Raw genomic sequence first — 16000 nt, 5'->3', positions numbered from 1 at the left:
GTCTCGCACAAATGAAATAATAAAAGCAACAAATGGTTCTGTGTTCAAGCACTGCAGCCTTGAGTGACTTACCTGCTGTTTGCATCTGCAGACCACTGTGGTCCAGCCATGCCCTGCTGACTCCCACACTGTTTCTCCATCACATGTCCAACTGGGCTTCACTGATCAGCCAAGCTGTCAAGCTGTGTCAAATGGGCTGTACACACCCACCACACAGAGTGCACAGGTAGTGTATATGCATGCATTTAGAAACAAAGCTGTCTATATGGGGGCTACAGTATTACAGGTAAAAGGTAATTATTTTTCACATAGTTGAACATTGTGCTCCTGGTTGTCTAGCAGTGATTATTCAACAGCAGCACTGGGAAAATTAATGACAAAACAAGCCACAGGAAGCTAACCACTGGGGAAATAATGGGCCATTGTACAACGTCTAACAATAATTCCAATGCGCTCATTAATGTTAATTAAAAGATGAAAGACTTTAGCTAATGGTAACCATTTATTTAGACACACTCACACACACAGAGGGGATTTGTTGAGTCATAAGAAGAGTAATTTCTCCCCCTATTGGATGAAAAATGAAATGATAAAAATATTTGGACACTTGTGAGGGAAATGGAATACGTAATGTTGCACTTGTTTCAGTCAGTTGAACACAACAAAAGGAAATTCCAACATGTCAGTGTTTTACACTAAATATAAAATTTTTAAAAATTTCAAGCCTGTTTGTTTTTACATTTTAACCATCTGGCCATCCTACAATAGGAACATCCTGTTGTTGGGCATCCTGTCATTACTGTTAGAGACATGTCCCTCTGTCATCACTGGGCTCTTACCCTCAGGGGGACTGTGTTGACAGGCCAGCAGTTGTTGTTCTCCACCTCTTTCTCTGTTTATTCAGGCTGGATAAGCTTGGCACATAACTAACAGGAAGCAGACTGAGCCAGATGAGGAAGTCAGAGAGAGATGCCTATCAAAGACAGATAATCATTTCCCATACTTGTGCTGAGGTGAATAGATGGAACTTGGACCAAATCACATTGTAGATTGAAGCTGTAAACAAAAAATTGCTCAAATGTTTTTTTTTTTTTTACATTTTCTTTTAAATGGTTCGTAGGAAGGTTGTGAGCAGTAGAGGACAGAAAGGCCTATATTGTTCATGTTTAGTTTAAAACATGAAAAAGATGCTTTTATTTATTTATTTATTTAGTTATATTTGAGTACATTGCATGGATATACTATATAGCTGTGTGATGAATGTTCCCTCTCTCCCCAGCAGAGAGCAGGAGAGGGCTGCCGAAGGGGCCAGGCCGTTGACGCTGGGAGCCAGGGTCCACTTTCAGGCCCCTCAGCTGGACGACGGCCCAGCAACCTGGCTCAGCTAGCTGAGGATGACCTATGAACTCTCACACTGTCAGTCTCCCGGGTCAGGAAGACAGCAGCTAACACTACAGCTGTGGAGACAAGAAGACTTGTCTACTGTCTGTTTATGCCAGGCTGGACCCTTATCGGGTTCAACAATGATTTTTGGAGTTTAATGAAGGAACCTGAAGGAACATATGAAGGAATTATGAGCTGCAACTATAAAAAGACTCAGCTCCTGTTTTCAGAGAGCCGTTTAAAGGGAGGCGACTAGCCTCGGCCACCTTCAGTGTACATGAACAGCACCCAGTGGGATGTTACTGGGCTCAGAGTAAAAAAAAAAAACTCTCAGTGGACACTCAGAGTTATCATATGTAATTTCTGCTTTTTACCTTTTTGAGAGTTTGTATATCATACTCTTCTCTCTTTCAAAGGGCAAGGGGAATTTGTTTGATGAAGAAATATCCATTCCTAATTGGGGCGGTCACTGGAGTTATGTGTGTGCCTGAATGTATGTTTATGCAGTGATGTGTGGATGTGCTTGAGTGCATGAGAGCGTGCAAGCAGTGCCAGTGGCTCTTCTTGTTCTCTCTGATAAATTTTCTTGATAAAGTTTTTTTTTTCCTGATGCCCCATTGTGAAGATAACAGCTACGTAAATATACTTTTGTCATTCCCCTGCTGACAACTGAGTTTGCTGTTTATGTTGACAAGAACGGGAAAAAGGCAGAACACTTGATGTGAACATGCCACAAGGACTTTGCTCACTCGAATTTTATCTGAAAGTGAAGAACTTTCTTTCTTGCCACAGTGTTGAGAGTGCCTGTGCTCTCTTATTCTGTTTGACTGGCCCCCGTTTGATCTGGACAAAAAAGGCAGCAGGGAGCCCCCTGGAGGTTCTCTGTGGGTATGACGTCACTTCAGAATACTTCTGCTCTTTGGGCAACTCCAGAGGAGTTGCTATATAGGTGCATTCAAAGGGACTGCTGTGCTGACCCAAAGTGTTGCAAGCAACATCTCCATGGTGATTGACTGGCACAATGCTACTTTACACAGATCTTTCTTTCCAGGCCTGAGTAGATTTTGGGACACATGCCCTTAAAAATGCATTGGTTTAAACTAATATTGATTGTTTTATTAGTCCACTGTTGTCATGTCAAGGCTGTGCACCATTTCTATAATCTCTGTTAGCTTACACCCTCATGGATAAAATACTGTGCAGTGCATACCATAAAGGTAATTGTACATTTCCACTTGTAAGATGAAGAATGACCCAGGTATGCCAAGAAATGTTGCCCTATCAAGCTGATTGAAATGAAGGATAATATGTTGCTGGCTAAACAGATCAGTTGATACTGATGAATCTGCATGCACCCTCTTCCTCAGACAACAGTGCCAAAAACAACCGCAGCTCACCACTCAAACGTTTCATGCTCTTCCTCCATAGTTCAGTTTGCCACTACCCATCAAAATAATTGCAGATATCTGCGTTACTATCTGGACTGTAATGCCTAAGTGACAAAAACAGGCGAGTGGAGTAGATGAAGGGGGCTATCCTGTGAAATGTCAGGTCAGTTCTTTTTCATGGCCAGTAGAGGTCCCCACAAGGCTTTCACTTCCAGTTTAGTTGGATCATACAGCTGCACCAAAGATCAATAGGACTCATATTTCAGTGTTAACATTAAAGCTGCTTAGTAATCTGTCTGAAAACAACAACAACAAATTACTCAAAATAAACTCAAAGGTGAGGCATTTGGTGAGCTGGACAATCTAGCAGAAATCTGCATCTTTAGCCTGCAGGCAGTTTTGCATGTCACATAAAGGAATACCACTACAGAGAACCAAAAGCAAGGACATAAAACCAAGAGAGGGTTTGTTAATGCCATGTTTGACTGAGTAGAAACTGTTGTATCATATCAAATAAAAAGTGTCTTTTTGAAGCTAAGTGCAGTTTTTGTGCTTTTCTACCCAATCTCTCTTTACTTGTTTGATCAAAATAACCCTGCATACTTTTAATGTCTGCAGCCTCTTTTCTCCTGTTTTTCATACTGTGGTGCTTTGTAACCACTTTGCGGAAAGATTTGATCAATTTGGTCACCCTTATGCATTCTCACTGTGTGTTCATTTCTTATCAGTTGAACTGAAGATGAAATTAATGTATTATTATTGTCTGTGAAGGTCCACAGACTCCACTGTGGGATCTCTTAAAAAGACAAAGGCAAAGTATTTTGCTTGCTTCGGCATCCCCCTTGGAGAAAGTTCAAACAGGATTAAAAACAAAGAGAAGAAACCCCTGGATGAGCAGACATCTGGTTGGCTGGCCTCTGAATAAAGCCCCATTCTGGGCAGTAAAGCAGGGCCGATCGTAACACGGCTGTGATATATGGGGGCTGCAGAAGGAGGGGGCGAAAGGGGTATTAACTTTCACAAGGGTGCAAAATCAAAGGGAGTTCCTGTCACCACTGAGGGGGTCTCAGCAACAGGGGTCCCATTCACAGGGAATTCCTCTCCAGTGCCCTCTGTTGCATCTGTTGACTCAATCTTCTCCATTGAGAGAAAGAAAACACTCATTAAAAACCACATGACTGTGAACTTGATTGGAGCAGGCGAGACAAACAGCCCCATCAATGGGATGAGTATTTACTTTGAGGCGTGAAAATCTTTGAACAGCCTACCATGCTAGGGCTTCTTCCTTCACGCCAACAGCACAATGAGCAGCATTTGCACTCTGACTGCAATCGAATCATTTAAATAAAATGTTAGACCTTCAGGAGCTCTGGGGCATTCTCAGAAATTCACACATTTATTGGATGAGCTGATAAGAAGGTTTAAACCACTGACTCTCATTGTCAGTCACAGATACTTTGTAATCAGTCATCAAGATGTAAGAAAATCACATCATTAGAAGCCGTGAAATTGTTTCAGCAAGGACAGTGTTTATTAAAATTTACATGCGGCCATAACCCCAATAAAATTGTTGATGATATTTATACATAATTTACAAAGAACTGAAAAAATTAAAATGTTTGCTAATCTGGAGCAATGGCGCTTCACATTGCTGCTTAAGAACAGACGGGATAAATCTGTAGATCAAAGACTCTCATGTTTACATTTCAAAAAAGATCCCTACCTTGAAGCAGACAAATTAGGATATCTTTTGAAATAAAAATCTAATTACCAACAGCAACCTGGGCCCTTTTTTCCATTCTGAACCTGTTCAGAGCAGAAATTATAATTTTTATACAGCAACCTTTGACTGTTCTAAGGCATTCATTTATTTTGATCATGGTAATATGGACAAGATATTAAGTTAAACCTTGAGGGATTTTGCTCATGTCTGCCACATCCTTCACACAGATAAAATATTTACATCATGAAGCTTGAAAAAAAAGTTTGATTTTCACATCAGTTGAAATTTCAACAAATTGTTAAAGGCATATAATCAGTGTTGTTCCAAGTGAAATTTGTTTGTGTGGCATCTTGAAAAGTACAATGAATGCAGCAAAACACTCACAATGTCACTGAGAGAGGTTTCAAGTTTTCTTTAAAGGTGGCTTGCCTCAAACAGCACACAACTACTTTCATTAAAAATGGGCTCTAGATATATTTTTATGGTACTACTTGAAGTCAAAAATAAGGTTTTGACAACAGAGGATGTTCAGGGAGCTTGATGCTTACCCTCTAGTGCAAACCTATGGCAGCAAGTGTAAGTCACACAGTCTGTTCATTGTTGATTATTATTTTTAAATGAAGGACGTCAGAGATTACTCTCTCTTGATGTTGGTGAGCAGAGGGTCTGTGCTCTGTGGAGGCTGCCCAGACCGGCTCTTCCTGGTCTGGTGGGTCTTGACGTGCTTGGAGAGGTGATCACTCCTCATGAACCTCTTGCCGCACTGCTGACACCCAAAGCGCTTTTCCCCCGTGTGTGTGCGAAGGTGCCGCTGCAGCTCATCTGAACGGGTGAAGCTTTTACCGCAGAAGAGCCAGTTACAGATGAAGGGCCTTTCCCCGGCATGCCAGCGCAGATGTGCCTTCAGGTGAGAGGTCTTCTTGTACACTTTGCCACACTCTGGAATGTGGCAGATGTGCAGTCTCTTCTTTCCGAACTCTAACCCCCCACCGTTCGCCTGGCAGTTGGGGCACTTGCAACGTCGGCAGCGGCGTGTGGAGCTCAGCAGCCCCTTGGAGGTGCCCTGAAGAAGAGCAGCTATCTGGGGCTGGTGGCCCAAAACAAGCTGTCTGCCCAGGGAGAAGGGATGGTTGGAGGGGGTGGCATTGGTTTGGGGTAGGCTCCACCATTGCTGCCCTTCTTCCACATGGCCTCCAGGCAGGTGATGCCTGGCTGAGGAGTTCTGGAGGAAGCTGGGGAAGTTTTGTCCCACACTGTTGTGTTGAGGATAATAGGAGCCACTGCTCTGTGGCTGCGAGGACAAGACTTTAACAGGGGACAGTTCGAAGGAGTAGGAGGAGGGGGGTTCAGCTGGAGGGGTGAGAGGCAGCTCATGGTGATGGTGATGGGGGTGATGATGATGGTGACCCAGTCCAGACTGCATGTGTCCAGGGAACTGCACTTTGGGCACTGTGAAAGTCATCTGGTGTGTGCTTAGGGCTGTGCTGGGCGTCATGTCGTTGCTCCAGAGCTGAAACATTCCCGATGTGGAACTGACGGTGCCCTCGTAGGGGAACTGGGAACCTTCTGAGCCCATAGTTCCTCCCACCTGCCAGGCCTGGCTACAGGTGGTGGCCAGGAAGGAGAGGGCGTTAGGTGCTCCCTCTGGAGAGGAGCTGGGCGTCCGGTCCTGCGTGGTGATTCACAAACACACATCAGATTACGTGGGTCACCATTTGGAAGAGTTTTATTTAAAGTTTTAAATTTGTCTTAAAATTTAAATAAGCGTTTTATTTTATATGACATAAAACTTTCAGAAATAGACACTCTACATAAACCTAATGAATTATCAACATTTAAAGATTTAACTGGTGTTTTTTTTAGTGGTAGTATGGTATTTTTTAGTATTACTTGAATTATCCCAGTGTATTAAAATTATTTTACCACTACATCAAGTTTAATAGCCTCATACTGATCAGACGTCAAGCCTGTTCATTCATTAAATTGTGGAGATGAGAACTTCCACTACCACAAAAACAGGTGATAAGTAGCTAAGCCCGTGTGCACCGCATCAAAAAAAAGGGAGAGATGTTTTTACAACAAACCTGTAAAAAGGTGTGCAAAAAGTTGTCAGTCCTTTGTATCGTCAGCGCAGCCATCTGTCCTCGCGCTCCTACTCCACGCACCTGCAACACAAACTGCGCCGGGAGGCGACGACGCACTAAGTCTCAGCTGCTGCTCTCAACGCGGAAGAAAAAGATGCTCACATTCGAGTCTTGGATCACTCCGGCACTGTGAGTAGAGTAGACAGGGAAATCCCGCGTCATTCAAATGTCCCTCAGTCCACTGGGTAAATATTTTTAGAACGCTAGAAGTCCAGATCACTTGGTGTTGAAGCAGCCGAGGATGCCCGTCTGTTAGAGGAAGTTAGAGGCAGAGAGAGAAATCCTTGCGATCATCTCAAAGGCGCCTGAGCTGCATCTTCTCTTTATAGAGAGAAAAGATCCTCTCAACGGGGTCTCTAGTATGGTGCAGGAGAGCCAGTCAATAGAGAGATGTGACGGAGGAAGGGGGGGGGGGGGGGGGGGGGTTGTGAGGTGAAGGGGTGGGCTACTCATAATTTCACTCAATTTCAACCAAATGCTGACCCCAAGCACTGACTCCTCCTCCAATTGTTCTGTAAAAAAAAAAAAAAAAAAGACTTGAGGCATGATAAAGAGATAGTCTTCTCCAATATATGTACTTTTAAGAGTATCATATCTATTTGAACTTCTCTGACATGTGCCACTTAATTTACAAATAAACTCACACAACTATTATCCTACATGATTAAAAATAAAAAAATAAAGGAGTTAACATTTAGTGTTTCAGCAACTTGCTCAAAAACAAAATGCTTAGTCTGTTAAAAGATCTAAGATAAATATAGCCAGCTTAGTGAAAAACATTTTTCACTCAGGGAGTATTTGCATACTGCTTCGACTCCACTGTGGGAATTCAAATATAGATAGGAGATAAATAAATTTTTATTTGTGGCAACAATCAGTGATGCTATGTTACATGAAAAGTTGCATGAAAAAAAAAAATCTCCAGTCAACAAATACCAAGACAAACAACCATCAATACAATATTAAACAGGAAAGCATAGCCTACAGTTTTCCTCGTCAACATAATGCATGTTGTATCACTTGATGCAACAAAGGGCTAAAACTTACTACAGCAAACAGGATAATGACAGGACACAAAAGTGAGTAAACTTAGTTTAATCTTTATAATCTATACATACTCTATTGGTTTAGTTAATTAAGGAATTTCACAAACAGGAAGATGCATTAAGTTCACACGCAATTCTGCTAAAGTGAGGTAACGCTCATCCCACTTTTTGGACAGAGATGGATAAATTCACAGAAGGCAGTTGGGCTGTTTTGTAATTGACTAGTTGATTATTAGTTTTTTCAATATGACACACAACAAACTTTTTGTGTCTGAATGCAGCAGAGGCCATCTCCCTGGCCCTGGTAGGTGTGAGGCCGCTCTGAAGACAGGCACCGTGTTTTCCCTCACAAAGCTAATTTATAAAACTCAATCAAAGCCTCAGAGTTCTCACCAGTAGGTGACATGTCAAATAGCTTGCCCTGTGTGACATCCACACATTTCAGAGTTCAAGTAGAGGCCACTTCAGATGTGCTCCATTAAATGCAGATTGAGGCTTAATCTCATTCTGTAAGTCCGCTCACCATTACAATGTTAAGAGTTTAAATCCAGGCTGGGAACCCGTTTCTCATGCAAATTCCGAGTTCCTCACTTATCTACTTCTCCCTGTTTCACACACTGTGATCCTTAAATAAACATACCCCAAGGAGAGACCAGCTAAAATTTGAAATAACTGAACAAAAATGTATACTTTACAAATTAATTTGAACAGAAATGTAGAATTACTTGTCTTCCACTTGTGCTTGCTGTAAGCAAGAATTAACAGCTTTTTAAAAATAAATGAAAGACAATGAAGATAATCACCAAACTGTTCCATTTGGTTAAGGCCTTTCTGAAGTTATAGATGTGAAAGCTGAGCAGACAGAGTGCAAGCTTCATTATGTCCTTGACAAAGAGACACCTCAGCTTGAAACAAAAGATTTCTCCAAGCTCACCAGTGACTTGCAGGCTTCAGCTGCAGCCTGTTAATAAATCACACAGATTGTGTTTACTTTAGGTGGGGAAAAAACTGAAAAATTCTAAAAATCTGTGTTTAGATTTAGTGACAATAATGATGCTATTTCTTCATAAAAAATATTTGCAGAATGTCATGTCAGATTAATGTTACATTTAGCAAAAGTAACATGAATAATAAAGAATTTTATTGACTTCTAATTGTTTTTCAATACCTCTGGCTTTAAATACAAATCTGACAAGATGATTGCAGCGAGGGTCGATGTGTGCAGATTAATACTGCAGTTATAATATTAAAAAAATAAAATGCATTGATGTTTTGTGATACAAATTTCTCATGCAAACCTCAACAAATGTGATGTAGCTCCAACAGCAATGAGAAAAACACTCTGATTCCAAATTAAAGTGAACATTTGGGATGAATGAAAACAGTAGTAAAAGGCAAAGAGCTAGGAGTGCATCTTGCAGGCAGAGGTATACTATGTCTCTGGTTTATTACGGAGCAGAAGTTGTTAATTACCCTGATTCTTATTTCCTGTCCCCTCTCCCCCACGCCACCCCACCCCCACTGTACTGCCTCCCAGATGAGTGGCTTTGAAGTGCAAAGTACTCTCTCCTCACTTTGAACTGTGAAAACAATGCTCATGTGGTGGTGCTTACCTTCCCCATGTTACCTCATTTAAATAGACCTGGATACGGCTTCCACAGTTTTCAAGGGAAAACTCATTTCCAGAGAAAGAGGTCCCTGTGTTCATTAAACAGCTGGTGAGATTGCTGGTAATCAGGTCCGCTCCGTCATACATTGCTGGCTGCTCTGACTGGGTGGCTACCGGTAGCAACTTCAACTTCAAAACTGACACAGACTTGAATCCCAACAAGGCGATGCAGACTTTCTCATGCACCTATTTCAAAGCAGAAAAAGACAGAAAATAAATCCAAAAAAAGAACAAAAGATTTTTTTTTACTCTACATGGCTTTTTTGTGATAGTTTAATGTTCTGAAATCTTCCAATCTTGGAAAAGTTTTTAGTTCTTTTGCCTTTTGTAGAAAACAAATGGTGTTGTTTTTGTTGCAGACATAATCTTACTCTTAAGCTCAGAACGTAGAATATGCAAGTGGCTACTCAAGCTGTTTTTATCATGCCTGGGGGGCAGTTTAAAAGCCTCAGATCACTAAATTGTCCCAGCTGTCTTGACCATCTGCACTCAAAAAGGGCAGCCACGGAGGAGAGCCGCCTTTGTACTGGTGGCCATGTCAAAAAGCCAATTTTACAGCACTGTGCTGACTCAATGGCCCCTCATGTGACAAATGTGGCCTAATGGATGAGACAGACAGCATGTAAAAGCCTGCTGCTAACTGTAGTGCTTCACTCTTTAACCATTCAGCAATCCAAGGCAGGACAAGATGGGGCGTAATTACCATGACACTCAGTTTCATTGGGATGAGGAGCAACGTCAACAGCTGGACTTTACAGTGCAACAATTTGATACCTCATTCAGGAGTCTCTTTCCTGTTTCCTATTGAGTTAGAAATGTGTGTGACTGTGTGTGAGTGTTTGAGAGGGAAACACTGAACAGAGACTGATGTTTAAATTACTCAGACCCATATCTAAAGTTCACATCTGTAGGCTGGAGAATTTGCACATTTTACATCAATCATGACACCATGTTGCAGCTTTCTACTTCAGAAGGGGGGATGTTATTAAATCAGTTGTACCACTTCATCTCTGCAGATACATATATCCTCCTGCACCAGAAAACGCTGTGGAGCCTGAAAACAGAAAAGTCCACTTCTGTTAGATTCTTTACAGCTTGCAGTCAGGGACTGGAACTGGTCCTTTGAAAAACTCCTCCTTCATCTAACTTCAGTTATCACTACTATTAGTATCTTCTTGCATCTTTTTGTTTTCTCTGTATTTTTAAGAAGATGATGGGAAAAAAACTGTTGAAAACAACTGCTTTTCTTCTGCGTCTAATCACAAAGGCATGATGCAATGATGAATAAATTCTAGAGGAATACCTCACCCCATTAAATTATTCAGTCACTTAATACATATAATTTTTTGATATACAAGAGTACTTATTTCTCCCAAAATAACTTAAACTTATCCAAATGAATAATTATCTTTTTTTTCTTATAAGCATTGTAGCTTTCACTGCATAAAGGGTTTTCACATTCAAGGTTTTATCACTCAGGTGTCTTAATTTGTTTGTTTTGTAAATTCTAATACTTTAAGTCCAATCAAACAAAAATTAAAGCATAAATCACAGAATTTCAATATTTTTTTTTTTGCTGTTACTCAACTACCTTGCTATTGCAGCGGGATTCTGTGGTGATTCCCACCCCTGTACCACAGTTTACATTGCTAGGTGTGTGAGAAGCAGAAAACTATAATAATTCCCTCATCTCTTGTCCATTAGCATGTACGAAAACCCCGAAATCTCCAGTCTTGGGCAGACACAGGCAGACAGCACGCATCTCCACTTGTCAAAGAAAACTTTTATCAATACCAAGAGCACTTGAAGTTTGTTTGCATTTTGTTTTCCAGCACTCTTAACAACTTCAGAAGTCAGATCACAGGAGTATCTGATCAAAGCGCTTCGTGGTTAGTTCTGGAAACACAGGAGTGCTACACCACGCTTTGATACTCCACATCAATATTTCAATTCAACAATCACTTGACATGCACCCATACTCCCAGAGACGAAAGACGAAAGGGGAGAGAGAGAGAGAGAGAGAGAGAGAGAGAGAGAGAGAGAGAGAGAGAGAGAGAGAGAGAGAGAGAGAGAGAGAGAGAGAGATCCAGGGAAGATGGAGGGGAGTTTGGGAAGTACATATAAAAGGAATAGATTGAAGAAATTGCTGCCTTCTTCACCTTTGTGCTGATGTTATATAAAATGAACTGAATTGCCCTTTACACTGCTAATGAAGTCCGCTAATATATGACAGCCCAAGTTAAGTCAATGAGTTATACCATGCAACAGATTTTAGTCAACAAACAAACAAAATGTTATGTTGCCTGGCAACTTCATGTCACTAAATTAAAATTAAACCACAAATCCAGTGTTAACTTTTTGTTTAATCGACTCAAGATTCACAGTAACTTCACTTATATATCAGCACGGAAACTAAAACACTTGTCAAAGACTGAAATCTGAGCAGAGGATGTGTTTCATGTTTTATCAAAGGAAAGTAGTACAGGAACTCTGCAGTGATAAAGATGAATACAGTCCATCTGCCAAATGTCACTTTCATGGTGCTTCATAATCATTTCATCATCTCGACAGGATATGACATGCTTTGAAGGTTTCGGCCTATAAAATATGGCGTTTGATCTGAAAAGAGACTTGTGGCAAAGTTGCATGAAAAGACGTGTAGTCAATCAAGAGATAATAAGTGACACTGCTGCAAAAGAGTATGGTTCATGGCACACTGTAACAAAAAAATAAACTGTGTCACTTACAGTTATTTAAAGGGAAAGTTAAACATTTGGGGAAATAAGTTTTGCTTTTGAGGAGAGAATTAGATGAGACGATGGATACCACTCTCATATCTCTCTGCTCAGTATAAAGCTGGACGTAGCAGCTGGTGAGTGGAGCATAAAGACCAGAAAAAGGGGGAAATGGCTAACCTGGCTCTGTCCACAGGTAACAATCAAAACAAGACATAGAACATGTTAATTTGTGAGCTTTAGAAGTGCAGGTAGGTGGATTTAGTAACCTTTTGTCAGAGCCAGGCCCACTGTTTACAGTCGTTATGCTTAGCTAAGCTAATTGGCTGCTAGATGTATTGTTTCATACTGAGCATGTGGACAGGAGGGTGGAATCAATCTTCTCTTCTCACTGTCAGTTAGAAAGCGAATAAGTACATTTCCTAAATTGTTGAACTCAAACTTATTCCTTTAACCATAAAATAGAACTTCTGTGTTTATTGCTTTAATGTACATGTCTATAGTTGTACACGTAGGCCCATAAAATTGTAGTGCATGCAACCAATTATAAATTTTTTCAGCCACAATTTAATCTGGATGTACATGTGTTTGTCTACCTGCTTATGCTCATACATGACTGCATCTATTTTCATACCTTTAATCTGTAGAACAGGTAGGCCTATGTGTTTTTATCTGCTTTTCGTGGTTTAACTTTGTTGTCTTTGTTCAGTAATGCTTCGCATCCACTGAAACCCAGAGTCAGCATCCTTATATTTGTCAACATATTTGGCTGATAAACCTGATTGTGATTGCTATTTGATAAAACAACATGTCTATCAATTGTCTGACATCCTCTGTGAATTTCCTGTTAGTGCTTGAAGTATCCACTGCTGCGCCCTTTCTGAGCACAGTATGTTTATGTTAATTCATTTCCCTAACACAACATTTAAAATTAATGATAACTAATTTACCAGGAAAAAAATGAATTGTTTATTCATAGGGTTTGCTGTGTAAATTCCCTAAAAAGATGAATTCCCTACAATTGCCTGTCTGTACAATGCCACATAAAATGAATAATAAAAAAGCAAACGCAGAGACAAAAAAAAAAAAAAAAGAAACAATGGGATTATCAATCACAAAGTGTCTCCAAACGCATTTAGACAAAGATGAACAAAGGTAAATAATTAGCTGTAACACTTGACAATATAATTTACAGCCATCAAGTTAATGTGGGTATTGCATGCAGGGACCCCTGCCAATTGATCTTATAGCTTTGTTCAGTGGCTGTGGGAGATGTGAGCACCTGTCACAGTGATACTAGCATTGGATCTAAACTACTGTACTCAGATGGGACTGACTCCAGAAGGAAATATCGAAAAATTGAACAAATTTTATGTATCATGACTGTGTTTGACCCTAGTTAACCTCACATCAGAAAATTACTGTGCAGACTATTTTTGTTGCAACAATTGTATTCAGAGCACTCATTTTCTTTTGCAAAAAGACCTGTGGTAACATTAAAACAGGAAATCATACCCAAAATGTCATGGATCCTGTTTCATAAACATTACCCAAGAAGCCCAAATATGCCATCTGGGAAGAGGGACTCACGTCGGTATGGTAACCAGATCTTATGGCAAGGCTCAAGCTGAAATCAGAAATGCAAAGCAGGAGCTGAGATACAAGGGCTACATGTGCAGAGGAGTGCCGCACAGCCAGAGCAGTAGATTTATTTGTAAATGTACGCCTGTGGTGCCACTATCTGTTAAGCCCTTCAGTCAGCTCAGCCTGCGTTATGTGAGGGGAAGTGTCACCCTGTCACCACCATGCCAGGGATCAGCCTGCTGTTTGTGTGTGTACTGAGAACCAAGCCAAGCTTTGAGGAGGAGGGGAGAAAATGACACAGAGGCTCTTTCATCTAATCCTTGTGGTGTAATTTGCACCTCAGTAAGTTTAATTGACGACTACTGATCAAATGCTTGCCTTTGAAAATAAAATCTTTGGGATTGTTATTTTCCCCTTCAACCTGCAAAAAGAATTCTTAATGCACCTGATGAGAGGTTTCCAACTGATGGATCAGTTTGTGAGAGTTTGAACCTTGGTACAGAGTATTGAACAACTAAAACTCCTGCCAATATTGTGTATTATTTCCTTTTATTTACTATATTAACTTTATAACTACACAAACTTCATTAAGCAAACTTGGAGGGAGCAGACTTTCTTTTCTTTCAACGGCAGAGCAGCAGCAGTAGCTTATGCACCTGGGTTCTGTGTGTGTACTACTTCCTCCAGAGATCCAACCTGAGCATCACTGTCATTCAGACAAATGGATAGTGACAGGCCAAGCTTATCAGTGTCAACGTCAGACTGCTCTCTGGGACTTTGATTCCGCACTTTTCCCACTGCTGAACAGAAGGCTGTGCTTTGCAAAACAAACCAACAAACAGGGAACCTGAACAGTGTGATGAAAGAGTAAACAACATGGCCCGGTAACATGCCCCACAACCATGACACTTCCTAAGTAGGTTACCATGGAGGGTAACCCAATTTAACACGTGTGTCTGATTGTACTCAAAGCATGCTGAGAACTTCAGGAAGTTCACAGTGTCCCAGCGTGGTGAGGCTGATGAAGATTGATCCGTCTCAGGACCTTGGCCTTGAAAAATCAAATGGGCCCACCATTAATGCCCTTGCACGTGTACAAAGCAGTTCATTATCAAGAAAAATTATAGGGAGTCAATCTATTGATGTTGCTTAACTAATTGTAAAGCTGGGGATTCAAAAGCAGATGTTGCATTTCAAAGCAGTTGTGAGCAAGGAGACAGGTTATGATTTATGCTAAAATGTGTGGCTTCAAAGCGTCGAACGCGGCTTCTAAACAAATTGAACAAGTCAAGCGCTATTCACCCAGGACCAGGAGGGAGCCCAGCGCTTGTAGATCAGAGGCGCACGGCTGCCTCTTGTAATATCACTCAGTGGAGGAGGGGGTCCCACCGGGGGGAAGCAGCACAGAGAGGCTAACACTGAGCAGTGCTCACACAGAAAGGAATTATGTACGAATTCAGCTGCAACACCTGTGCAGAAACTACACCCCCTCTCCCCCCTCTCTCTGCTACCATCCTGAAGCATCATCCACACGGGGGGAGTGGAGAGGGGTGGGCAGCACCTTGAGACTTGACATCCTTTCTGTGGATGGCACTATTATTTGGGAGGAGATGGAAGAGATGGTGGAAGATTCTGGGCCTATGTCAACATACTGATGCAATTTTAGTAAACAAGGATACTTGTTTGGAAGATTGGTGGATCGGGGGGAGGCTTTAAAATGTGTTTATCACTGTTGTCTTCTAAATGAGGCAGGCTATGTGAAATGTCTTTGGGAAAACAGATGATAACTGACTGGACTAATCTCGGATCTTTCCATAACATCATAGGCTAAACTTACAGATTTGGAGAAATAGAAATAAAGGGGGTTTAAGAAGTTAGAATGATGGGTTGTACTCAGAATTTTACATTAGATGAATGTGTTTCTTTGTTTAAAATAGAAATATGTAAAGTATGTACAGAATGTAATATATTTCCTGATTATACATATAATTATAATTATAAAGAATGGTAAAGTGTGTAAAAAATTTTGTGTATTATCCTGATTTTTTTTATTATAATTTTTTTTTTTTTTTTTTACAGAAGTGTTCCTCCTTGTTGACATTACCATACATGTAAAAAGACAGACTGCATGGACTTCTCTCATTTTTCCGTCTGTTTTCTTCTATTTGATGCAGCCTAAATTGGGACGGGAGAAACGAATTGCTAAATTTTTAATTAACTTCATAACATCTGCACTTGTGCTTTGAGAGAGCAGCGAGATTTCCTTTTAACCTATTCCAGCACATTTGCACACCAAGGTAAATCTTGATGCTGGCACTCTTACAGAAA

General features: G+C 40.8%; 2 protein-coding genes across 5 annotated transcripts in view; one reads left to right on the top strand and one right to left on the bottom strand.

The window, feature by feature from the left end:
* Positions 1-1763, top strand: part of arhgef25a (Rho guanine nucleotide exchange factor (GEF) 25a) — a 45111-nt gene extending 43348 nt beyond the window's left edge. For 3 of the 4 annotated variants that reach the window (XM_041054553.1, XM_041054584.1, XM_041054573.1), the window contains 2 exons: positions 92-226; positions 1280-1763. In XM_041054553.1, coding sequence (XP_040910487.1) covers positions 92-226; positions 1280-1405 — 261 coding nt within the window. In that variant the 3' untranslated portion in view covers positions 1406-1763. The remainder of the gene's footprint in view (positions 1-91; positions 227-1279) is intronic. The other variant, XM_041054562.1, reaches the window with a different exon arrangement.
* A 3365-nt stretch (positions 1764-5128) lies between these two features.
* On the bottom strand, positions 5129-6800 carry sp5l (Sp5 transcription factor-like). The gene is made up of 2 exons (XM_041059855.1): positions 6741-6800; positions 5129-6163 (listed from the first exon to the last, which is right to left on the bottom strand). Exons 1-2 carry the CDS (start codon positions 6798-6800, stop codon positions 5129-5131), a joined length of 1095 nt encoding a protein of 364 aa, XP_040915789.1.
* Between the last annotated feature and the right edge of the window lie 9200 nt (positions 6801-16000).

Source organism: Toxotes jaculatrix, chromosome 2 (assembly GCF_017976425.1).
Source record: "Toxotes jaculatrix isolate fToxJac2 chromosome 2, fToxJac2.pri, whole genome shotgun sequence".
In the NCBI taxonomy this organism is placed as follows: Eukaryota; Metazoa; Chordata; class Actinopteri; family Toxotidae; genus Toxotes; species Toxotes jaculatrix.
The sequence above is the reverse complement of the archived record's forward strand: the minus strand, read 5'-3'. Positions and strand labels throughout refer to the sequence as shown.